The 25,123-nt window shown below is 45.0% G+C and overlaps 1 protein-coding gene across 6 annotated transcripts in view; it reads right to left on the bottom strand.

Annotated features, from left to right (window-relative positions):
* The window catches only part of MBNL3 (muscleblind like splicing regulator 3), a 152,092-nt gene that overhangs the window by 32,512 nt on the left and 94,457 nt on the right, over positions 1-25,123 (bottom strand). For all 6 annotated transcript variants that reach the window (XM_066581854.1, XM_066581855.1, XM_066581857.1 and 3 more), the window contains exons 3-6: positions 21,449-21,613; positions 15,623-15,823; positions 13,006-13,242; positions 2,497-2,647 (exon numbers count right to left, since the gene is read on the bottom strand). In XM_066581854.1, coding sequence (XP_066437951.1) covers positions 2,497-2,647; positions 13,006-13,242; positions 15,623-15,823; positions 21,449-21,613 — 754 coding nt within the window. The remainder of the gene's footprint in view (positions 1-2,496; positions 2,648-13,005; positions 13,243-15,622; positions 15,824-21,448; positions 21,614-25,123) is intronic.

Here is a 25,123-nt window from a genome sequence, read left to right as displayed (position 1 = left end):
CATATAATTCACTACAAAAACATTTTCTTTGTCCAACTTCTAATCAAAGCGGACTGATCTAATGGAGCAGAATGGTAAATAGTGTCAGCCACTGATGTGCTATGTGTTACTTTTAAAACTTTTTAAAAGTTTGACTCGACCGGTTTGCCAAGTTTGGTTTGGTCCGAATTAGTTTGAATCGAATCGGAAGTTCATAAAATCGCCTAAAGCTACTATTAAACAATGTCTGAAACAATGGTGGTCGTCCTTCCTTGTGTTTCTTTTCCTCCTCCTGAGAAGGAAGATGCATGGTGGCTCAGTAGTTAGCAGTGTTGCCTTGCAGTGCTGGAGTTCAAGGCTCAAATCTGACGAAGGACAACATCTGCATGGAGTTTTCCAATTCCATGCAGATGTTGTTCTTGGCCAGATTTAAACCTAGGACTCCAGCACTGCAAGGCAACATCCATTGAAGGACCACCACCACACTCTATGCCAATGTTCAATACTAGTTTTAGGGGTTTTACAAACTTCTGGTCCGGGTGGAACAACCCAAATTCTGGTTCTATTGGTTCAGTTCGCTCATCTCTAGATATCAGGCTAAAAATCAGTTCTACCATGTCTAGAGACATATCCCATTTGGTATAGAACATATTACATGACCATCAGTAGCAAAGATCCCCAGGAAGATTGCATTGAAAAGCCGGACATAACCTACTCTATGCATAATACACATGGACACATTTAGGTTATTAATACATATAAAAGAAAAGAAGCAAATAAAGTGCTCCGCTCTAGCAAATCTAAAGCTAAACAATATACAGCTGTAATACCGCACCTAACTAGTGATGCCGATCATGCAGAATAATTAAAGGGGTACTCCCACCTTAGACATTTACAGAATAGGCACAGGTGGTACCCTCACCTGTCTGGGGGATGCCCTAACCCTTGATCTGAAGTGGCCATGTATGTGCACGTCTTTTTTCATTCAAGTCTATAGGAACAACTGGTTCCAGCATAGTACTAGTCACAGCTGAGTGTTTGCTACAATTGTATATAGTCTAGGGACTCCTGTGGGACCATTTATCTGTTTCAATAGCAAAAGAAACGAGCTTAAAAGGTGTTTTCCAGAATTTTTTAATTTATGAGCCATCCTCAAAGGGCAAACAAGCAGAAGAATACCAACAATGGTGCTGCTACATGAGGAACCAATATTGAATCTCATTATGTCCAACCAAATTTAGTAAACCATCTGCATAAATGATACAGTATAAAACGTTTCAACTCTCACAGGGGTCTTCATCAGGTACAAGAAGTCCACACCCATGCAGAATTTTATATAGCTACTGTGTGGGCTCAACCCCTCATGATCTTCCCTATTCATTTTTAGGTTCATAATATATATTCAGGCATATAAATCAACATCAGGATACCCTTATTGGGCTTTTCCATGACTCCAGATATTGATGTCCTATCCTAAGGATTCATATTGATCGGTGGGGTTTTGATCAACTGTTTGAAAAGGCCACAGCCACATACCAGGCAGAGCGCCGTAAGTTTGTAGTGGCTGTGCCTGGTATAGCAGCTCAATCCCGTTAACTAGAATGGTACCAACCCGCTCTTTGGTCATGTGAGTGTGCCATCAATGGCCTGAGAAGAGAGTGTGGCACTCACCCAAGTGCTATGGTCTCCTTAAACAGCTGATTGGCAGGGGGCCTGAGTGGCGGACCCCCACTATCTGGATATATATGAACTATCCTAAAGGATAGGTCATCAATATTGGAGTGCTGGGAAACTTCTTTAAGATAGGCCATCCATGTAAAAGGTTTGACCCTCAAAACATCCATTGAAAATTGTGGAAAACCCGTCTAATACCGAAGAATGTGAAAAAAAAAACTTTTTAAAATGAGTTTTTCAGCCAAAACATCCATAATATTTGATGTGTCTAACTGGAGATAGTAGAAGGGCAGAGCAAATACTCAACATTCTTGAAACAGATCCAGTCTACTGAAATCGTAGCCTACATACTGTAACATCTAAAGGTATTCCTACCTGAACATAAATAAAGGCCGAGTACTGATCACTAACATATTTAATGGGTAACACTGGATTCTGCATAGAGCAGTGAACCGCAGGCACCGTGAATAAGCTATATACAAAAAAGGTAAAAAACCTGAAAAGATATACAAAATATTTCACCACTCTAGGTCTAGTCTCTCCATCTCCACAAGGTATTCAGCTTACAAACGCACAGTGGCATCCAGTGTACTATGGTGGGATATGGCACAGCTGGTATAACAGGGCAAACCAATTGTTGGCCAAAGTTTATCCAAAGTCAGAAGTTGGTTAATGAACAGGAAGCCCCATATAGGTAGTAATGGTGGTCATCTCGGAATACCAGAAGCAACTCCCAGAATTCCATGCCCATATTTTGCCCACTGAGCAGTATCCGGTATAACACTTGTATAACCACAGGCCAACCAAGGCTTGCACAGATTGAGTTCTTGAAATGAATCTTACCTGTTGGGATAAATGCAGGTTGCTGTAACTGCATATTTGCTAGAGCCTGTTGGTAATGGAAAACACTGGGGTTGAACACTGTGGTAGCCCCATTGCTTTTTTCAAGTGCTGGCCTCTTTGGTAATGGTTGAAGTGCTCCAGGCTGCAGCGCCTGTGAATTAGGGAGGGATTATTTGCAAAAAAAGACCACAAAGAGGCATATTGTGCATGCACGATACACAAGAACCCAATATACACAATCACCTGCAAATGGATTATTTCTCAAAGACAGGAAATACTATTAAGTAAGGAACGATACCAAGGAATAAAAAAAAAAAAAAAAAAAATCACAAAAAGTTTTGTAGGGGTTGTCCGAGTTTTCTTTTTTACTTTTTAAATTAGTAGTGCTCTCCATGTAAAAAATGTAGTCATCCTATACTCACCTCTCGGCTTCCCGCATGTCCAGTGCTGCACCTCGGTGCCGGGTCAGTTTACGGGCTATGAACAGGACATCAGCCAATATTAGACCTCAGGGTCCCGTACATACTGACTAGAGCCTGTAAGCACAGCGACCATAGGAGAGATCAGGGCTGGGCATGCGAGGACCCAGGAGAGGCCTGTATAGGATCAATTATGTTTTTGACATGGGGTATACTAATTCAAAAAAAAAAACTCAGACAATCCCTTTAAGTAAAACAAGGGTCCTAATTAGCAGACATTGCAAGTTTCACAAGCTGATTAGAAAGGGTTGTTTGCAACAGGTGTTTGTGGACAACAGGATATTGCATTGGGATAATATACCTTATAGATTTGCTGCGAGAGCCTCCTTATAGATCGCAGTCTCGGATGGAACCTTGCTTACTGATGATAATTTATTCATAGGCCCATTTAAGGACTATTAATTATCTGCTGGGCCTTTACAACCTGCAGAACACGTAGGCAAAGTAGGTGTAGAAATGTGGATGACAACCTATGGCGGCGGTCATGCTGTATGGTAGGGGGGTTTACAATAGGGACTGATAAATTACATGCGTTTCTATCTCGTGGACGGATATGTTACGCGTTTATGTAACCGTTCCTTTAAATTTGGCGTCCTGCAGAGTGGCGCAAAGTGCAAGGTGGCGCATAACAAGTGCTGCTGAGGAAGAAGTGTTTGGCCCGTAGCCTGGATGGCGCATGTGCTCCGGCCTGACAGCGTTGCCAGCCAGAGAACGAGCAACGATTCTCAAGAGAAAGTGACAGCGTCCATTGTAGGCACACGTCTTCTGCCGAAAGCTGTTCCGAGTGATGAGTGAGGCAGTCCCGAGCTGAACCCCATGACGGAGTGAAGAACCCAGATTTGCAACCAGACCCTGCACTTTCTGTCTACAAAGTCCGGCAGCAAGTGATGGAATATCTAATAAGTCTGTTCATCCGAATTCTGAGGGTAAGTTTGTTGTGCCCTGTTTGGCGGAGAGTAACGTTACATTGACATGCACTGGCCATGTGATACGTGGGATCAATGGTCCTGTGACAGAGCACTCTTTCATCAGCGAGCGCAAGACCCCAAAGAGCTATGGAAGGCCACTGACGGAGTCCATAGGTCCCAACATGTCACAGGTAAGAAGAGGCCGCATCCGTGGCTATCCCCCTATGCCTATTGTTCTTCCAGAACAGACCCAGGCCTCTCCCAGGGGATGGTGTGAAACAGGGGTGTAACTAAAGGCTCAGGGGCCCTGATGCAAAAGGTGAGCTGGGCCCCCACCCTCTATCTGTATCTGTACCCGTACCCATACCTAAACCATGCTGCACAGAGGCATAACTTGAAGCTTCTGGGCCCCAATACAAAACCTGTAACAGGGCCCCCAACTGTAATGCTTTACTCATAGTACTGGGCTCCCTATATGGAGGAGGGAGGCCTTATGGGCCCCCTAAGGCTCCTGGGCCCGGGTGCAACCGCATCCCCTGCACCTACTATAGTTACGCCCCTGGTGTGAAAGTATCATTCATCCCTCATGCACACGGGTGGGTTAGATTCCGCATGTGGAATCTGGCCCTGTTAGCAACAAGGTCTGCGTGTACCTCCTTTTCTTTTCCTCAATCTGTACTGGGGATGGTCTGCACGGCTCGCCGTTGGACATGCGCAATGACATTTTCTTTTCAAACTACTGCTTTTCCCGCGTCATCACCTAGTGATGACGCGGAATCCGTGACCTTGACATTGCGGAAGAGGTGCGGATCGGATGGCTTCCATTGATTTCAGTGGAAGCGTCTGTGCAGAATCTGCATAAAAATAGAACATGCTTCGATTTTTCCTCCACAAGCTGAAACCACAATTGGTTTCCCGTCGTGTGCATGAAGAATCACTTTTCCATAGCATGCTATGGACAGCATTTGTTTCGGAATCCGGAGGCGGGCGCCCGCTCTAGATTCTGCAATGCAAATCCACCCGTGTGCGAGACGCCTTAGTAGGATACCCACAAAATAGGCCATTTGTAGAGCAGCTAGCTTGCTACACGGGTCAGGAGCCTGGCGGATGTCCATCAGTACCGCTATTAGGAACAACAGATCCATCTCATGCTACGGCTAGTGAACTGAGAATACTATGGCTGGCAAGGAAACAAGAAGAGTAATTCTTGTCAGCACAGAAAACCTTGTAGATTTAGGTCAACACCCATGTCAATACCTACGTCCTAAAAGATCCTTTTACATGGGCCAATACCCTTCAGCATCATAAGTCGGTTGGCACTCAATTAAAGGGCCTTCAGACGGGCCAAAGAAAACCGTATGGAGGGACTTACAATAGGATTGGTTGTCCCCCATATAGCTTCATTGCCGGCAGCACATCCCCTGGTTACATGTGGAGATGGGCACCAACAATGACTTCTGTGGCCACAAAAGATGCAATCAGCTGTGAAAAGAGCATTGGCTCATTAAAGCAGGACACACCTTCATATGAGTGCTCTACAGATCATGTGAAAGTCCTTGACGGGCTTGGATATGTTTGTATGTGTGTGACATTTGATTATTTGGTTATTTAGACGCACACAAAAGGTATGCTTGACAACACTATGTGACAGAGGGAACGGTCTCAGTACTCAGGTTCTGGGCTTGTAACTTAGATGCCTCTACAGCGCCACCTACTAGAAGGCAGCATTCCTGCAAGTCAATATCAGACCTTTTAACTGGCCTTATGAGTCTCCATACACCTTCTAGGTGCTCTCCCTAAATGTGACCCCTTCTAACTCGCATCATAGGACTCTCATTAGCCAAGCCAGCAACCTGCTGTACACTTGTGGCGAGGTAAAACCCCAAAACAGTCTGTCTGTTCAAGGTTATCTTCTCTTTATGGAGAAGACCCTGACTTTGGCTTATATTCCCAATCATGTTAAAAGGCAAGTTACAAGGTCTGAAATTGACACGCAGGAATACTGCCTTCCAATAGGTGGTGCTGTAGAGCTATTGCTTCATCTTCCAATTTGCATAAATTTCCCAAAGGCATTCTTGCCCTTATAAGTTTCCTCACACCTTCTAGGTGCTCTCCTTAAGGAGAAGCTGTACCCTTTCTGACCTGTAACTTAAAGTGGTATTCCGGTCTATAATAACTGATGACTTATCTCCGGGAGTAATTGATAGACAGGGTCTGCCGCTCAGGACCCCCATCCATCAGCTAATCATCTGGTTCGATACACTCTGCATAATAGGAGTACTGCGCTGCCCCTATACTTCCTGCTTAGGACATGACATCCTGACCATGAGAGGAGCAGGAAGCAGCGCAGCGCTCCCATTGATTGCTCCTGCTTCCTCTGACCATTGATGACGATGAGCAACCCCAGGGAATAGGTCATCAGTTAGAATACCCCTGTCAACATACTAGCACAGGGTGCCTAGCAGCTACTTGTCTTCCATTCTATGTGACCACAGTCCGAGTACATGCAGCTGAAGTGGTGCTTTATTTTCAAAAATAAGTGTAAATATGCTAAATTAGTAAAAAGTGAGCTTTGGGGAGAATTGATAATTTTATGTCAAGATTAATTGGACAGATGGGTGAGGAGTTTGAAAATGACTTTTGATGAAGTGAAGGTGACGCAAGTTTTCAATGCCTGCCCTTGTTTATAGAGGAGATCTGCGGCTGTATTGGCGCCATGCGTCATCCGTCTAATCTGTTGCTGCCTCTGCTGTACTCTGCTCTGTAAACAGGTTTAATGGAAACATGAAATAATAGGATGTTTTCACTAAACATTATTCTGACCTTGAGAAAAGTTGGAAGCGAATGTGAAATAACGGAAAGGTTTTATTTCTGTGCTTTAGATTTCAGATTGTTTTCCAGCCATTTTCTCCAGTAAAGTAAATGTTTAATGAAAAATAATATTTAGTATTAAGCAGAAATAAATGTCATGTAGCATCTCATGGGCTCCTGTTCACTTCCATGGGAGCGGTGTGTGCAACACCACGGGGCCACTGCACAATCTACAGAGATCTGCTATCTCCTCTGTGACAGGGGCCCTGCAAACAGCTGGTTGGTGGGAGTCCCAGGCAACTACATCTGCTGATCAGCTATTAATGACCTATACTGAGGAGTTGGAGGTACTAGTGTAATATGTCTCCACCGGAACTGAGGGTGGAGACATGGGTTTGGCCGGCCTCAGTGACAGGAAAGGCTGAGGTCATGCCCCCAGCTGCTGATTGGTTGCACTTTCATCAGAAACACCAACAATAGGAGCAGCTTACACTTGCTAGCCCCAAGGCTGGACCAGGTAACAAGGAAGGGGCAATACCGGCAGCTACTGAGTTGGCGCAGGAGGAGGACCCAGCCATATCAGTGTGGACCCCTGAAATGCGCCCCTGCCACAGTAGTGCAGTGCAAGAGGGGAACACAGGAGACCAACAATAGGAGCGACTCCCTTTAATCGTGTCTAGAAAAATCTAAATATCCCGGGTGCATTAAAAGTCCACTTTTTGCATTTTGTTGGAGTCATTGTGATAGACATGATGATTATTTTGTATAAAATGTCTATCGATTTGTATAACGTAAATGTATTTTGCTATTGTAATGACTTTTAGCTCTGAGGAGTTTAAAGGACACACACACAATCTAATCATGGTATTTGCTAGACAATGGATGTGTGATGTAATGTTAGTTAAGTACATAGAAGTTACACAAGAAGCCTCTAAGAGTTAAGGGCCATAGTGTTGTGTAGATCTGTGTTCAATACTGAGTGTTTACCTAGGCCCCCTTCCACTCCTCACACAAGCTAGTTAAACAATGATTTGTCAACTACACAGAATTCCTTAAGGTTGTCTGCATGCTAAAGCAGACAAAGTCCACACTATGGCGGACGTGAGGAAGGGTGGGCAGAGAGGTGGGGGATTCTATATGATCCGACAAATGAGAATCTTATATGTTACTGATGTAACCTGTTACACGCCCATGTTATGCTGTACAATAAAAGGTCCTGTCTGGCTGTTTCTGGGCAGAGAGCCATTTTGGATATGAGGCTGATAGCTTGTGTCTAATTTGCTCCATGATGTGTGCACACGATACAATTCGGAAGCGACAAAATACCCTGAAGCCTGCTGGAGAAAATCATAATCCAGATCATCATGAGGGCCCCTCAGTTGAACCATCACAGCAGGTTCTGCTGCTTAGATCCCCAGTGATCTGCTGTACTCTATTAGGAAACCTACAGAAGCAGCAAGTATTAAATTCCCCTGCAGCACCTCCACAGGAAAAATGAGGCATTACATTGTTTTTTTTTCTAAATGGATGAGCTGTGTAATCTTAGGCAATAGATATTTTTGTACCTTCTCTCTGCTCTGTATCTATTTAGCATAGTAATGATGTAGCAGTACCAAGATAATAAACTCCCATCCTGTAAATTGCATATTATATAGATATCCTGTGGCCCACAGACAAATGTTTATCAGATTTACAAACATATTGGACATGCACTAAGTTTGACATAGCTGCAGTTATTCCCTTTCCCAAGTTAAAAGGGATAATCAGATAACACGGATCAATGAGTTGTTGGTGGCAGGCAGCATTTCAGCAGTATAAAAGGGGTTGTCCACCTATAAATAATTGATGGGCTATCCTTAGGATAGGTCATTAATAGTACATTAGCAGAGATTGGCTGCCTGGGACCTCCACTGTTCACCAGGCTGATGTGCTCATGCACTGAGCTGATTTCTACAGGAAGCATATAGCTCTGTTCTCCTTGTAGTGGCCAGCCTTGGTATTACAGGCAAGTTTCTTGTTCACGTCAATGGATACTTTACGTGTAATACCAAGCCTCACCACAGCAGTGAGAACGGAGCTGTCTGCTTCCTGCAGAAAACAGTTCAGAGCATGAGCACACCAGCCAACAAACAGCTGATCGTTGGGAATCCTAGACAGCTAACCACCATTGATGGCCTCTCCTAAGAACAAGCCATCAACAGTTTATGACTGGACAACCCCTTTAGGTTTGCCCAGATATCAAACAGGTATCATTAGGTTTTGGGCAAAAATGTCTATGTCATGTTGCAGCACAAAGGAGGTACATCCTAAGAGCAACAGCAAATAGAAGCAGACCACTTGGTGCAGGACCAATGGAGAGAACAAGTAAGATTCTAATACACAGAGAACAATAGGACATGAGGAAGAGGAGTGTACTGACAAAAGGCACAGTAATGTAAACTAAGGGCACTGCTGGCAGCACGTGAAAAGTCTGGTTTGCAGTCAAATGCTAATAGATGGACAGATCATTATATATGTATATATTTGGAATACATATACAATATTTAAATGCTACATTGTATATAGTGAGAATTAGAAAAAAAAAACCTTAAATATCACTTCAAATTTAAAGAATCCGGTAAAAGAAATGAAGTATTTGCTTCTTCAATGCGAGTACATAAAAGTGTACCGCCATTATGGATAATGAGGAACCTACAGACATAAGCTGCAAACCAGGAGACATTATATAATGCATATATATCCATGTAGATAACAAACATGTCAGTGAAAGGAATCCATGCACTTGAAGATGGTTACATGCAAAGCAAGAAGGTCATAGGTCCAAGTACCAGGTCAAGGGTGGCCTTGAGGGGTCGCTTCAGTGATGTGACAGCTGGCTGAGTCTTAATTAGCAGGCAGGGAGCAAATGATGGCAATGGGCCAACAGGGGTCAAGCACAACAACAAACAGCAAGCAGAGGCGAGTCATAAGAAGTGCGAAATTGTGGACAGGTGAGAAGAAAAAAAAATAATGCATTACATATCGTATTAAAACTACACATGCATGTGATGACAACTATTGTTAATGCATTAGGATACAATACAACAGGCTTTATTGTCTTATGAAGAGCAGCAACCCAAAATATAACATGTATGTCTTATCACAGATCAACTCCACACAAAACCATCTTAAAAGGATGTCTCCACCTTAAAGGGATTGTCCAAGGGGACTCCTATCAGTAAACTGTTCTCTGAGCGGTGTGCTTATGTACTGAACCGATTTCTGCAGGAAGCAGACAGCTTTGTTCTTACTGTAGTGGCCAGGCTTGGTATTGCAGGTAAGGCGCCTATTTACTTCAGTGGGAACTTGGCTTGTAATACCAAGCATGGCCACTGCAGTGGGAACGGAGCTGTCTGCTTCCTGTGGAAAGAAGTTCAGTGCAGAAGAGCAGGAACCCCATGAACAGCTTATCGGCAGCAGTCCTTGACAATAGACCCTGATTGATCTACTACTGGTAACCTAGGCGAATAATAGTTTGCAACCCTTTTACTGTTGAGTCCCATAAACCTTACTATAGGTCTCAAAGGTGATGGAACGGGGAGTCCGGGGAGCTCTTGTTCCAGCGCGGTGCCCCGTGTAGTTGCTATGCGGACACAGCATGACTCTTTTCAGCCGGCTGTGAGCGCACTTTCCCATAGAGATGAATGGTAGAGCACAACCAAAGCTGTAGAGTCATGCTGTGTCCATGTAGCAACTTTGTGGGGGCACCGCGCTGGAACACAGCTCCCCGGACCCCCCGTTCTATCCCCTTTAGGCCTTCACATGACTGTATGCTTTTTTACGTTCCCCCGTACGCACCGTATAATCACATGAACGAAGATTTGACTCAATCGAGCCGTTCACACGGGAGCTGCTGCGTATATGTAAAAAGCACGCAGAAGCGATGGAAACCAACGGTCGGCAGGAATCCTCCAAATGACCAGTAATGCTTAATTAGGGTGGGCCGTCTTCTTTTCCCCTCGTTGTATGCAGGGTAACTCCCCCCTCCCTTTTTTCCTGCTGCCATAGAAGTCTATGGGGCTTGCTGCATATCATGTTGAAAGAAGGGGCAAGACTTGTCTTTTCAGGCGCCGTATAAAAAAGATGACCGAAAATGGTCGCGCACGCTCTATTTTTTCTCGCATGATTATTTTACGCATTAATCGCGTTTTATGTGCGGTTTTTTTTTTAATGCGCCAAAATACCTGCGTGAATACGGTCATGTGAATAAGCCCGTGAACTTCCCGGCTTCTCGTGCAGTGTAGGCGAGTTGTCCTCCTCTGTTTGTGTTCAGTGATTTCTGTCATTCTTTCTTATGTTTTTTTGGTACAATTGAAGGCAAATTAGCAGTATTTTTGTAGAAAAACTAGTTTTTCTGTGACAAACCCGCTAAACTCACTCTTAGGGCTCTTTCACACGAGCGTATATCAGCCGCCATTTTCAGAGCTGGATGACATACGCTGCCCATCTGATGCATAAAGCTCTCGGCCGGCCAAGATAGCACATAAGGTGCTCATTCTGGTCGGGCGTTCTTACGACGGCCAGAAAAAGATTGTTCAGGAACTATCTTCTGGCCGGAATACGGTGGCGGCTCCCATAGACTCCTATCGGAGTTTATGGTAGCTGCCGGAGAAGGGAGGTGGGAGGGAGTTTAGCAGCATGACTGCTGAACTCACACCCCTTCTCCCCTCCTCTTCGCACCTTGCTGGCTGTTTGCAATGGGAGGGGGCAGCAGCTAGTTGCTATGCTCCCGCCCTGTCCTGCCCTCTCCCATTGTTGGCAGCCAACAAGGGGCGGAGAGGGGCCGGGAGCTTAGCTCACTAACTCCCATGCCGTCCTGCCCTCTCCCCTTGCCGAGAGCCGATGAGGGGGTGGAAAGGGGGAGGCAGTTTAGAAGAGCTAAACTGTCTCCCCCCGCCCAACGGCAATCCGGGCTCGGCGTATACTCGCCACAGTCCGGTCGTCTGGACGGGCGCACAAACGCCCATTCACACGATTCTCGGTGGTGCCGTGGCGTGACCCGCCGACCGAAAATTGCCTACACCCGTGTGAAAGAGCCCTAAGGGCGCACTCACACACTGTATTCTTGCACACCTGTGTGGATGTAACCTGACTTCTACATTTACTTCTATCAGTATGGAAGATACTTTCCCTGGACTTAACTACAACTCTGCCTAGTTCAGCGACACAGGGGCAGGTGATGCACCAGTTCATAAGGTCACGTTCACACGGGCGACAAAATCGTGCGATTTTCTCGCAATGCGACGCGCTACAAATCGCATGTATGTGACGCCCATGCTTTCCTAGGGGTTCCTTCACATTAGCGATGTTTTGTAGGCTGCTACACTCCGAGAAAAAAAACAAAAACGCAGATTACTAAATATTGCCTCGATTTGCTATGTTTTGTAGCCCATGTTTTCCTGTAGAGCCTTCCTTTCTGTTGCATCGCAACGCGGTTTTTGTAAGATGCAATGAAACGTTTACGGTAGGAAGTCCTACTGTTTGTAAACTAAACCCTATCTGCATTAAAAAAATAAATAAAACACATACACTTAACAGCCCCTGCCCGCTCGCCACACTTCTCCTCGCAGGTCCCCGGCACTTGTTTGCAGTCTTCTGTCAGTGCTTCCTGGATTTGAGGTTCAAAAACCCCGCCTCCAAGAAGCGCTGGCTCTGATTGGTTCTCGAGTGCTCAGCCGATCACTGTTGCACTCGATGAACCAATCACAGGCATCACATTGAATTGCTGTGATTGGTTCATCGTGCGCTGCATGGATTGGCTGAGCCCTTCCTGGAGGTTTTTGAACCTCAAATCTAGAAAGTGCTGAGAGAAGACTGCAAACAAGTGCCGGGAACCTGCGAGGAGAAGTGCAGTGGCTGTTGGGTGATATATTGTGTTTTTGAAATTTTTTAAAGCCCTCCCCCCCCAAAAACAAATCCCGGCAAAAGAGCGCTAAAAAGTCACTCAACTTTGTAGCACCACGTGAGACTTTGTAGCCACACAAAATCGCGATATCGCCGATGAAAGAGGCTTAAATTGGCATACTTATTGCCAAGGTAGTTGGGCGGCATCTCTAGTAAAAACTATAATGGCAGCCATTACTGTAAGGTGAGGAGGATCTACAAATGCACAACAGTAATGGGTGATTAATGTATAATATACGGTATGAATAAGTAAGACATTTTCTGAGAAGACAAGTACATGCATCTTCACAAGCGTACATCCTGCGAGGGTTAAAGTTTTAATTAGCCCCCTGGCACCGAGGCTCCGGGGAGACAGGGTAAGCCCTTACCATAGCAGCTGCGGCTGTTTGGTTCACCTGGTGCTGAGCTGCCTTTATTTTGGCTTGCAGGTGTGCAGGGGGGTGAAAGTACTTGCATTTCTCCCTAGAGCATCGGCCTTTGATGTAATCCATGCAAACAGTTACAGTGTTCTCATTGGTGTCAATCATGGCGATATCTATCGGATGCGCATAGCGGCAGTCATTCTCTCCACGGGTGCAGTTACCACGCTGGAACTCTCTGCAAACCTGAGGAAATAGGATTTGTCATTAACGAACCCCTTATTACAGAATACACCAGACCAATAGTGTCTTCTTCATGTCTAGTATGTAGATGATTGATGGGGCGCTATACAATATCCCGGTCTTTTCCCTTTTAGGGCTACTTCGATTAGGCTACAGTCACACAGGCAGTTTCTGTTCAGGTTTATGGATGCAGTCTTCGAAGCCAGAAGCAGGGGTGGTTCCAAAAAAGAGGAGTTGTATCCGTCCTTTATTCTCTCCTTCTATGATTCTCACCTGGTTTTGGCTCCATTGCAACAAAAAACCTGCAAGTGTGATCACACCCCGAGGGCCCTCCTACGTGGGGGGAATTTTTCTGCATTCTGCATCACAAGTCTGCACCTTACTCCACCATTACAAAATCCGCAAGCCTCATTGAAGATTGTGATGTGAAACTGACAGCAGAACTAAATAAGCCACTTTCCATTCCTATCAAAATCTGCATGGAGCCGCGCAGAATTTGATGCAAGAATTACTGTGGCATGCGGTGTGGAATGCGAAAAAAATGTGAAGAAATTGTGTGAAATGGCCCTAAAGGGGTTTGCTTTGGCCAATTTCAGATTGTAACTTTCGCTGTCATTATCCATTACCATTCGAGTTCCCCCTGTGAATATTGGACATCTGTGGGTCTGTTCACACAGTGTAAAGGCTGTGAAATTTCCGCAGCATTTATAGTAAAAAGCCACCCGGCAAATATTTTAGGTCTCGTCCGCGGACTCCTCGGGACTCGGAATTAACATACATAGATCCTAAATCCAACAGCTATCAATTGTTTGCCAATGAATTGGCAATGGTTGAAATTGCACAAAATCGATAGCAAATACAACCTGCCTGACCCGGCGACATCCATTGCTTTCACTGTCCGATCTGCTGTCCTTCAGCACCAAGAACCAGCTTTAACTGTCTATTAGCTATTGTACATCTGCCCCAGGCCGTCATATAACAAGAAGAAGTATAAAGAAAGCCCTTATGGGACCATGCTGTATCACTGCTTGTTTCCGTGATCTCTGCCAGAACCCGTGATTACATGAAGATGTAGCGTCCACCATCACATGTTGTATCATGGAGGTATTCTCCCCAAGAAGCAATGCATCTCGGAGGGATTAGGGTGCTAAGCAGAGGCACAGGGAGTGTCTATCGGTACCATAAGGACGCTGAGGGCTGATCTAACGGGTCCATGCACATGGGCATTAGCTATATTCCTGTGGTCTAGTACTTCAGGGCTCAGAACGGCATGATTATCTGAAATTTCCCAAGACTTGTACAGAAGATTGGACACAACTAACTTCATCGGACTGCAAAACAGCAGAATCATGGTCAGCTATTTCCAGTACTTTCTACAAGCTGGTCCACTAAAATGTACTCCATTAAATTATGTATAGAAGAGTAAAAGGGTTTTTATGGGCAAAAACTATTGATGATGTATCCTCAGGATAGGTCATCAATTGTTGATCGCCGGGGATCTGCAGCTAAGGATCCCAGACGATCAGCTGATCGCCCAGATGGCTGTTAGTGCAGCAGGGCCGGACGTCATCATCTAGGATTGGAGCGGAAGTGCCATAGCTGGCTTCAATCCCATTGAAATCAACGTGAGCTGAAGGCCCCTATTACACTTCCAGGTCTGACTGCCATGTTGGAGACAGAAGTGCCGGAAATGTAATAGCCGGCTTCAGCTCCCATTGATTTCAGTGGGAATGAAGCCCTCTATGGCACTTCTGCTCCCATCCCCTATGGCAATGTCTAACCCCGCAGCACTTACAGGACCTTGAGCGGCGGGTCCCTGGCGATTAATTGATGACCTATCCTAGGGATTGACCATCAATGGTTTTTGCCTAGAGAACCCCTTTATTTTGCAACTGTGTTGCAGGTGAGTGGCTGTTCACAAGAAAAGGCTAAAAAACATTATAGATCTAATAGGTTTGACAGCGGAGGGTTTGCTACAGCTATGTTTGCTCAAAACAATCTTCTGCAAGTTAAAGGGTTTTTCCATGCAAATACTACTGGTGACCCATCCGATCAGCCTGGCCTGTCAGCGCCACAACACATAGGGGTACGGAATGGCAGCAGTTAGCTATAAACCCGGTGTAGTAGCCGCTGCTCATAATTGTAGGTGCAGCTCTCACTGATCTTAATGAGAGTTGCGCCTGCAATTAGCAGTGGGATTCTGATCAGCTGATAGGTTGAGGTCCTGACCGGTGGACCCCAACCGATCAACTATGGTACATGTATAGGTATTATACTATGGCATGGTATAATCAGATATTCGGCACTGTAGGGTTTTTCAGTGACCGGCACCGTCCATCAGGCATTGATGGTATATCCCACTTTGTCACAGTCAGTAACATACCTCCAGTTTGTCTGTGCGCACCAGTTTCTGACCAGCAGAGCCACCAGGTACTGTAACCGCTGGGTTTCCAGAAACCAGGACAGGTGTATTTGGTAGAAGCTCTGCAGGAACAAGACCCATGCCTGGGGAGACATGACTCAAGTAGGGACTAAATGCCATGGATGGGCTTGTTGCAAGTGATGGAGTCACAGGGAATGTGGTCTGCAAATGAAAGGAACAAAAGTAGATTAGGTTGCATTCATTGATGTAGTAAAGATTGAACATTACTCCCACAGTCATATTAAAAGAGTGGTCCAAGATTAGATAAACAGTATGCTCTTTCCCCAGAAAGGTTGCCATTCTTGTCCGTTGGCCGTGCAAGGTATTGCAGCTACTGATATAGTCAAGTTTAACCTTACTGTGATAACTTGTTGCAGAAAGTTATCTTAAGCCATTTAAAAGCTATTGCTACATTAACACGTCAAACCCCATTGTAAAGCTATTAAGAGGGTATAAAAACTGTGGCTCAGAAAGCCTCCTGAAAGGGCTGTGCTGATTGGCTGAGGGCTCAGCCAATAGCAGCTACTGCTTAGCTATTGGCTGAGTGCTCAGCCAATGACACACTGCCCTTAGCTATTCATTCATGAATAGCTATATCTATTAAGACATTTTGCCTGATTAACAGGCTTTGAGAGGGGGCGCATCATTGGAATGAGAGACGTAGGAGGGTTGTTTCAACCAACCGTAATGTATAATGAAGAAAGTAATTACTTTGGGTTCTGTGTTTTACATATTCTTGCTGGTGAATATGCCTTAAGAGTCAAGTTGAATTTGGCTGCATCTGTATATAATGACGTTTTGGAAATTCGAACCATTCCACAATGTTGTTTGACAATTGAGCCTATGTCAAATATTGCATTACCCAACTGGAACCCGGATAATAGTCTATGGTTAGATGTTGAACGTGATGAGAGATGGGAAAAGACATTTCATTTGGTTGCTTTGGATGGAATGATGGAATATCAGTACACAATATCAACTATAAAGATACTAAGAGCTGTAGGGTTTATCAGGACCTAAACTGGTCATTTAATCACTGCTACTATCAAGCCGCACTGCTGTACAAGTATAAAGGGTCTAGTAAAACCCTCCAGATCACACAATGATCACAAGTATGTCTAAATAACCAGAAGCCGTTCTGCGAAGGAGAAAAACAACCGTAAGCAATGCATCAGCTGATCATGAGAATCGGGATGGTAATTAGGATCACTCGCTACGCTCATCTTTTATTCATACGCTTTCTTTACTGTTCAGGAGTAATGCAAATGTCCAGGACAATCTGTTTTGGCACTCAAGGCAAATATTCCAAAAAATGCGCCCATACTTACAGTCTCCTATATGAATAACTCCCACAGCATTAAGAAGTCAGAGCACCCCATTAAGAGTCAAAGCCACAGAGCCCCATGAGTATTTGTCACCATGTCCTGTGGCTCCTCAAGAATAGCAGCCCAAATACTTAAGTTAGTACCAAACACAGCGGCCTTGAAGGTGCCAGCCATAATATCCCCCAATAAGCGCCATAGTGCCCACAACAGTACTTTACATTTATATATTTTTTTATTTTATGATTGACCATAGTGTCACGTGAGTAATATGAATGACCAACTTTGTGAGCCTAGCGGTACCCACCTTAACCCTTTGCAATCCAATTTTGGATTCAGGGTTTCCTAGGGGGCTTTCTCTTTCTGCCATTTTACAATGGCGCCATCTGCTGGCTAAAACCAGTACTGCGGTATGGGACATGCTGGAGAGGCCTGCGACAACAGAGCGGCCAGTAATATACAGTAAGGATACCCTGCCGAACGTCTTCTGATATCGGAGCTGTACAGCCTTCAATCCGAATGTCTGAAGACGTGAGACAGTGGATTGGAAGGGGTTAAGCTGCTGTCTCTCCTGACTACCTGTTGTCTTGACCCTAATATATTCCCTCCCTATGGCTAACATGGTAGTAAACATTTTTAACAAACTCTAAAGCTGACATTTGCCTGGCCATTGGCCATGTAATATTGGGACTAGGGTGACGTCTAGAGATGAGTGAGTATACTCGCTAAGGGCAATTGCTCGAGCGAGCATTGCCTTTAGCGAGTATCTCCCCGCTTGAGACGGAAGGTTCGGGTGCCGGCGCGGGGGAACGGTGAGTAGGAGGGAGCGGGGGGGGGGGGGGGGGGGGGGGGGGGAGAGAGGGAGAGAGAGATCTCCCCTCCGTTCCTCCCTGTTCTCCCCCACAGCTCCCTGCCCGCTGCTGGCACCCGAACCTTCCGTCTCGAGCGGGGAGATACTCGCTAAAGGCAATGCTCGCTCGAGCAATTGCCTTTAGCGAGTATACTCGCTCATCTCTAGTGATGTCCCATGATCCACACGCTGGCACATGTTCAGTGTCATTCCAGAGTAGAATGCTGACAGCAGCACTTCTCTATTGGTGTGTGTATGGTTTGTTCAGCTGGGAGGCATGTATCCCAGATGGCCAATCAGCGACTGTCTGTACACATTTATTTCGGCTCCTCCTCATTTAGGACGCCGGTTATACTTTTAGTCTGATGGTGTTTCTGGTCAGGTTGGTAGCTCCTGTCCTGTTCACTGTCAGATAAGTCTGTTTGGTTTTAAGGATATTTGGGGTGTTGTAATGTCTATCTCCTGAGTAATTCCTATTGTTACATAGGTATCCCATCTGGTTCAGTGTGTTCTTGTTTAACGTCTATACTGTATATACAGTAGTGTTATTTATTGTAGTAAATATACTTGTTTTCTAACCAGGGAGGGTCAGGGTGGTCCATGGTTCCTGACGTAGGGTCGTCCTTATCAGAGTGAGTGCTCTGCTTTTAGGTAGGTTATTACATTAGTAGGTTAGGGACAGATTTCCCGTTCCCTCACCTTTTAGTCTAGTTATAAATATTGAGAGTTTTCCAGATTAGTATATTGTGTGTATACCCATCCTTTTGGAAAACATGTTCTCATTTGCCTTCTTTAGTTAAAAATATACGCATCCAATAAGAGAAGCTTATGCCTTTGAATGAATCACACATATAGCGTTAAATGATCATCACAGACGCACGATACTTAAGGGATGTGAATCTCATAAATGCAAAGTGCAGCGTCAAGTTAAATGAATTCAGCATCTGTTAATTACGGTGTCTCCATACATGTAACTCATCACTTAGTGCCATTATTTGAAATTGCTCATGCTTTCCACGAGGCTTCACCCGGTGCTTGGGTGCAGGTCTTTTAAAATAATAGGGCGCCGCTAGACTTGTTTTGAGGTTAAGTGGGATCCATGGGCATGATTATTCATGGCAAGTATGGCTGTAGCAGACCATAACATTTCTCATTACCTCTAAGCAGGACTTTATGGCTGTGTGTCACCACAACTGTCTAGAGATTAGTTTGGAGATACCTATGCTGAGCTTTTATACAGCGCTACCAGGGGCCAGTTGTAAAAGATATAACCTTGTGTCATAGATTTGTGATGAGTAAGTCATGGAGAGATCATAATGGGAACGTACTGGTGATGACCGTGTAGATAAAGCCTTCAAGAGGAACAATCCTCAGCAAGTGCGTTTCTAAATGACTGTAAAACGCGATGGTTCTCAGCAAGAGAAACCAAGTAATCTTCTACATATAATACCTTTTAATGGCTAATAAAAAACATATAGCGAGCTCTCAAACCTACCTGGACTGAAGAAGAGCCCTAAGTAGGTTCGAAAGCTCGCTATACCATCATGTTTTTTTCTTGCTCTACTGGCTAACACCGTACCAAACTTTTTTCTTTTTATCTCTGTTACTCGGAGCTCCGATTGGTGTACACCACAGAACCAAGTAGGTATATAACTTCTTTATATAGCAAGATGCAGTCAACATATTTCACCATTGGACAAGCAGCTTCAACAGACAAAAATATGTTTTTGACCATGTCAAACTAAAGGTACAAGGGGTTTTCTAGGGCCAGGATAAGCCACTCATGTGTGACCATTGGGGGCCCCATTGATCATCATATGGAAGGGGCTGCAACGTGAGCTCAGCCACTGAATGATGCTGAGCCGTAGTACCAGGCATAACCACACCATACAGGCAAGGCACTGACCCCAGATAAACACTGAAGGGGCTTTATTACATTTCGTGCAGGGCGCAAGTATAGCGCCCTTAACGGACGACACCAACACGTCAGCACAAGATGTAATTAATGTCCCCAATGGGCAAATATAGAGATATGTTACATCACCAAAATGCAGGGAACACAAAATAGGGCAAACAATAGTAGCAGAAATACCTAGATGGGAATGCTATCCCTAAGCAACTTTGGTGTGGCAGACTCTGCCTAAAAGCAGGACAATCGCCCCGTACAGGTGGTCCCATGTTAGGAACCTAGAGGGCCTCATTTGTCCGTAGATGGAGGATAGGGGAGATATTTAATACAGATGGAAAGAGCAATGTACATAACACAGTATTTGGTAGAAGTGACTAAGCACCACACAGAACAAACAGCCACAGGTGCTCAGCTGACAGGAGTCGGCTGACACATCAGGCAGGAAAATAACCAGCGCCCATGTAGAGGCGGCCCGGAATAAATACCCTTCAATTATGGCTGATTGGCCGGCTAGGGGAAACATCTCTCTGTCGGCCAATCAGTGCATCCACCATAGGAGATGTTGTAACAGGGATGTGCAGAAGGGCACATTATACACTGAGGGATTTCCAACAGACGACACCTTAGGGTTCCTCTGCAGTGATAGTAGGAAGGCAGCAAAAATGGCTGTCATTTGTAAGGTTATGTGAGTCCTCCATACGGGGAAATTCAGTCTATGGACAGCTTATGGTCACATTGTCCAACGCTGATGTCACAACGTCACCTGAGCTCCACTTCTTGATTACAGGTGTTGCGCTGCAACAGGCTTGACTCCCCGTTACTGATGATCAATGTGGGTCCAGGGTGCAGGATCCTCAACTCTAAAACACTAAATCATTCCTAATCTAGTTGTATGCATGTGGTCTCGGGTAGATAAGGGGTTGTGAACCATGCTGCACGCTTGCTTTGAGGTGATTCGATATACAAGCAGCACCTCCCTCCTGTCGAACAAGGGGGGGAGGGGTAAACAAGAGATGCTTATAGTGGATCCAGCACTAGGTCCGGAGGCGCTCATAGTTTTATCACAACCACTAGTGAACACCTTGCAGGTTCTTGGGAACTCTGCTACTATCAACCGCAAAGTATTCTGCTACACTATTACTGTAAGTAGGAATATAAATGGTGCACAGAGTATATCTGAGCACAAACTAGAAATCACAAAAACCTAGTAGATCTGCCCTATTTCCATATTAAATAGATGGGGGAATACTTGTGAAACTCGTGTCATTGTCTAAGATAGCGGTCGAACTAAAAACAGCCTGACACATTGTAGAAACCTCGTAATGTAGCACAAATATTGGGTTACACAGAAGCACAAACATGGGTGAGTGGAATACAATGTAAGCTGCTATAGCTACCAAAGGTAAAATGTAGTTGATCATGGAGCAGTTTGCCTCTACTTAATGCCTTAAAGGGGTTCTAACAGAATAACAAGTTATCCACAGGGGTGTAAATACAGGTTGATAGCTCATTAGTGAGGTCATTAAAAAGGTGTATGGGCCGACACTAAGGGGTTAAAAAGTTGGTCTGTGCCATTAGCATTTCATATTTGGTAAAGTGAAACAAGCAGTTTATTTTAATTTTCCATCTGTAACTTTAAAAAGACCTTCAAAAAACTAGACGTCATTACAGATATGACAAGACGGGCGCAGAGACGTTCTACTTACGATTGGCTGTAGCTGGGTGCCGGGGAGCATGAACTGCATCTGCTGTGCGAGCATCGCGGCGGCCGTCTTTTGCTGTATAAGGTTATTCCGTCCATTAATTTCTAGCTGGGTTTTTAAGTGCGGAGGAGGATGCAGATATTTACAATTTTCTCTCGTACATCGACCCTAAAGGAGTGAGACAGAGAAAGTTCACTTGTAGTGATGAAAAACATGAAGAATACATGGCATATAAAGAGTAAGCTAAAGACTGAACTCAACTACATATAGGAACAAGTGGAAACATTCGCCGAATGTATCCAATGAGTGTCTCTAGAGATGGGACCATCCGGGGACTTGCCACCTAATAGCAGATGAGATGGCATTTATAGGGTTGGTCCCCCTCCCACCAATGGCCCCACAGCAGCTACATGAGCTGTTTCTATGGGAAATACGCTCTTGCGAAGTAGACCACCATCATCCACCAGTCATCACCACATGCTACGAGGGCTGATGTATATCACATAGTGCATTCTTCATACTGTGTAGGGTCCGCCTGGTCAGATAGATACTACATGCCCAGACATGATAGGTTTCCTGCACAAAGCAGCTTTGTTTGATCAGGGCCTTGCTTCAGATGTCATATGCTCTGGATCACTATCTTCTCTGTCACAAGGCTGTCACACTTTTGATATCGGGGGCCTCCAAAGTTATATGACAAGAGTGTGTGAGAGCAGCAAGTTACATAGAGTAAGGTCCGTAACTGCGGTTAGGGCCATGGGTGAAGGCCTAAATGGCACGGGTTTGTAGGGAGGAGCGGGAGATGAGGGGTTAAGGTGTTTAGGGGGAGGGCCAATTAGGCATTAGGGCAGAGGTGTAACTTGAAGCTCCTGGGCCCCATGGCAAAAACTGTAACAGGGCCCCCAACTATAATGCTTTATTCATAGTACTGGGCTCCCTATATGGAGAAGAGAGGCCTTCTGGGCCCCCTGAGGCTCCTGGGCCCGGGTGCAACCGCATCCCCTGCATCCCCTATAGTTACGCCAGTGCATTAGGGGGTTAATGCTAGGGGTCTGGAGAACGGGAACGACAGACCCACCTTCTCACCCTGAAATTGTTTAATAATCAGATTGGTTGGCAGTACAAAAGGGGGGTAGAGATGGGTAGTTGGAAGGTGGTGGGTTTGTAGGGCATTGTAAGATGTCATGGCAGCGGTTGGCAGGTCCTTTGAGTCGGTTCTATACTGGTTGGAGGGGAGTCAGGGTGAGGATAGCCCCCCCGTTATTGGAATAAGTGTGATGGGGTCTGGCACTTTGTGGCTCTGACAGGGGGAGTGGACTTTTATCAATTACCCCTATAGGGGCTAGTGGTGCTTTGTGAACCTCTTATTTTGTATGACACCAGAAGTACACGTCCCAAAAAAAACTAGAGACGGTCAGCAAACAGCTGCAACAACTAAGACTCAAATGTCTTGAATAAACACATATACACAAGTTCTTATCCCCTAGTGGACAGGTAGAAGAACTGCAAGACCTGACAGATCCAGTTCATAGGCATTTTTGCTTTCCTATATTACTGAAAAGGATGCAGAGAAGTAAATCCTGTTTTGCTTGGACATCACAGACAATAACCCAGACGTGTCAGAAAGGGTCCTTTCAATGTATACAGCTGGCCATATACTAGAGATTCCAGGCAGGTGACTTGTCATTCACAGTGGGTCTGTTAAAGTCATTGTCTGGATGTTGATGTCATTAGTCAATAAAACAATAGGATAGATTTCTATCAGGCTCACAATCTGAGCATTCCCTATTGTGTCATTACTTGGTCAGCATCTGTTACAAAAAGGGTTCAACAGGAGGCAGAACATGGCCCAAATTACCCATCTAAGAGTGCTAGCTATACACTATCCTAACAAAAGTAACTGGATACCTGAGCAAGAAGTAGTATTTATTTCCATATGTCAATACTTAGTGGGGCCTGATTTAACCCTAATGACATCGGATACTACTACTAAGGTCTGATACACTTCAGCTGGTATTTCCCTCCATTCATCCTGCAAACGTCTAGTGAGTTTTTTTCATAGAACATTGACACTGTTCATATTTCCTGATCATTTAAACCCAAAAATATTCAAAAAGGTTTAAGTCAGGACTCTGTGCAGCCCGTCTGATTGTGGAACATCCATATCCACAAACCAACGTAATCCAGCGTTGGATTTGGCCAAGATGCATTGTCTTGTTGGAAGTATTGCTGACCAATTCAGAGTATTACCATATTGTCAGCAGCACATTATTGTCTAGAACGCCAAGGCACAGCTGCATCCTCATGGTCCTTGCCGCTACAACTAACGGAACGAGATCATCTAAAACATCCCCAGACTATAATGGAACCTCTGCTGTACTTAACTTTTGGCACAACATACTCAGGCAAAAGCCGTTCCCCAGGCTTCTTCCAAATCCAGGTACCACTATCTGATTTGAAGATGGAGTATTGCCATTCATCCCTCCATAGAACACCCTTCCATTGCTCAACTATCCAATGACGACGCTCCTTGCACCATCGTAGACGGGCCAATGCTTCTTTTTGAGAAAACTCGCCAGACATTTGTAGGATGAATGGAGGGAAATACCAGCTGAAGTGTATCAGACATTAGCATGCCACAGAAAGTATCAGATGTCATTAGGGCCAAAGGAGCCCCACTAAGTGGTAACATATGGAAATTGTGTGTTTTATTTTTATGAACCCGTAAGCAGCTTTGGGAATACTAACCAAGCAGCAGGCAATCATGCAGCTTGGGGTTCAACTTTTTAAAGATGCCCCTATAAAAATTTGGCCAATTCCAATCAACTAAAAAAGAAGTTGTAACTTAAGGCTGATTTACACGCAATGATTTTCGCTCAAAATTTGTTCAAACGTTGGCTTTTGAGCAATAGCCGTTGTGTGTAAATGTGTATCCATCGTGCACTTACGGTGCACTCTTCGTCCATCGCTGACTTCAGGCCAGCATGAAATCTGCCGTTCCTGATAATAGGGACGGCATGCTGTGTTCTCCACGGGCAGCGCTGATTACATTGGGGAGACCAAAAGTGATGTATTTAGGGAACAGACCACCTGCTGGTCTCTTAATACATACAAATGAAGCTAGTTGGCTACTAATGGGCTGATTAGCTCATTAGTAGCTTATGCAAAATGTTTGCTCAAAACTTTGAGTGATCATCTGTGAATGTAAATCATGTGCAGGGAAGTGACATGCACCGCCCTCACATGTGTGTGCGGCCGATGGCGGTGGAGAGGAACTTGGTTCCCTTTAAGATCAAAATGCATTGAGTTATCGTCTTTCCCTTTATGTCACTGAATGAACAATGCAGCACATGTGCATAACCCCCAAACCTTCAGCCCAAAGATACTGGAGCGCAACAGACCCCAGACTACAGCCCCGGCCTGTGGGACACCTACCTGCCATGTAGCATACTGGGTGCAGACGGCGGAGAGCAGAGCTTGCACAATCATTAATTATATGTTAGGCGTCTAGACCTCAAGCACAGCTACACACAGGCGTATGCGTTTTTGCGCGCACCTCAGCACAACACATTCGTGCCCTGAACGAGGTGCTTTTGTGCGTGTATCGGCGTATTTTGCTGTATTGTTTTTGCGCACACAGGGCATGTTCACATGGGCACATGACCCCCCCACCCCCAC

This window comes from Eleutherodactylus coqui, chromosome 10, assembly GCF_035609145.1.
Source record: "Eleutherodactylus coqui strain aEleCoq1 chromosome 10, aEleCoq1.hap1, whole genome shotgun sequence".
Taxonomy (NCBI): domain Eukaryota; kingdom Metazoa; phylum Chordata; class Amphibia; order Anura; family Eleutherodactylidae; genus Eleutherodactylus; species Eleutherodactylus coqui.
The sequence above is the reverse complement of the archived record's forward strand: the minus strand, read 5'-3'. Positions and strand labels throughout refer to the sequence as shown.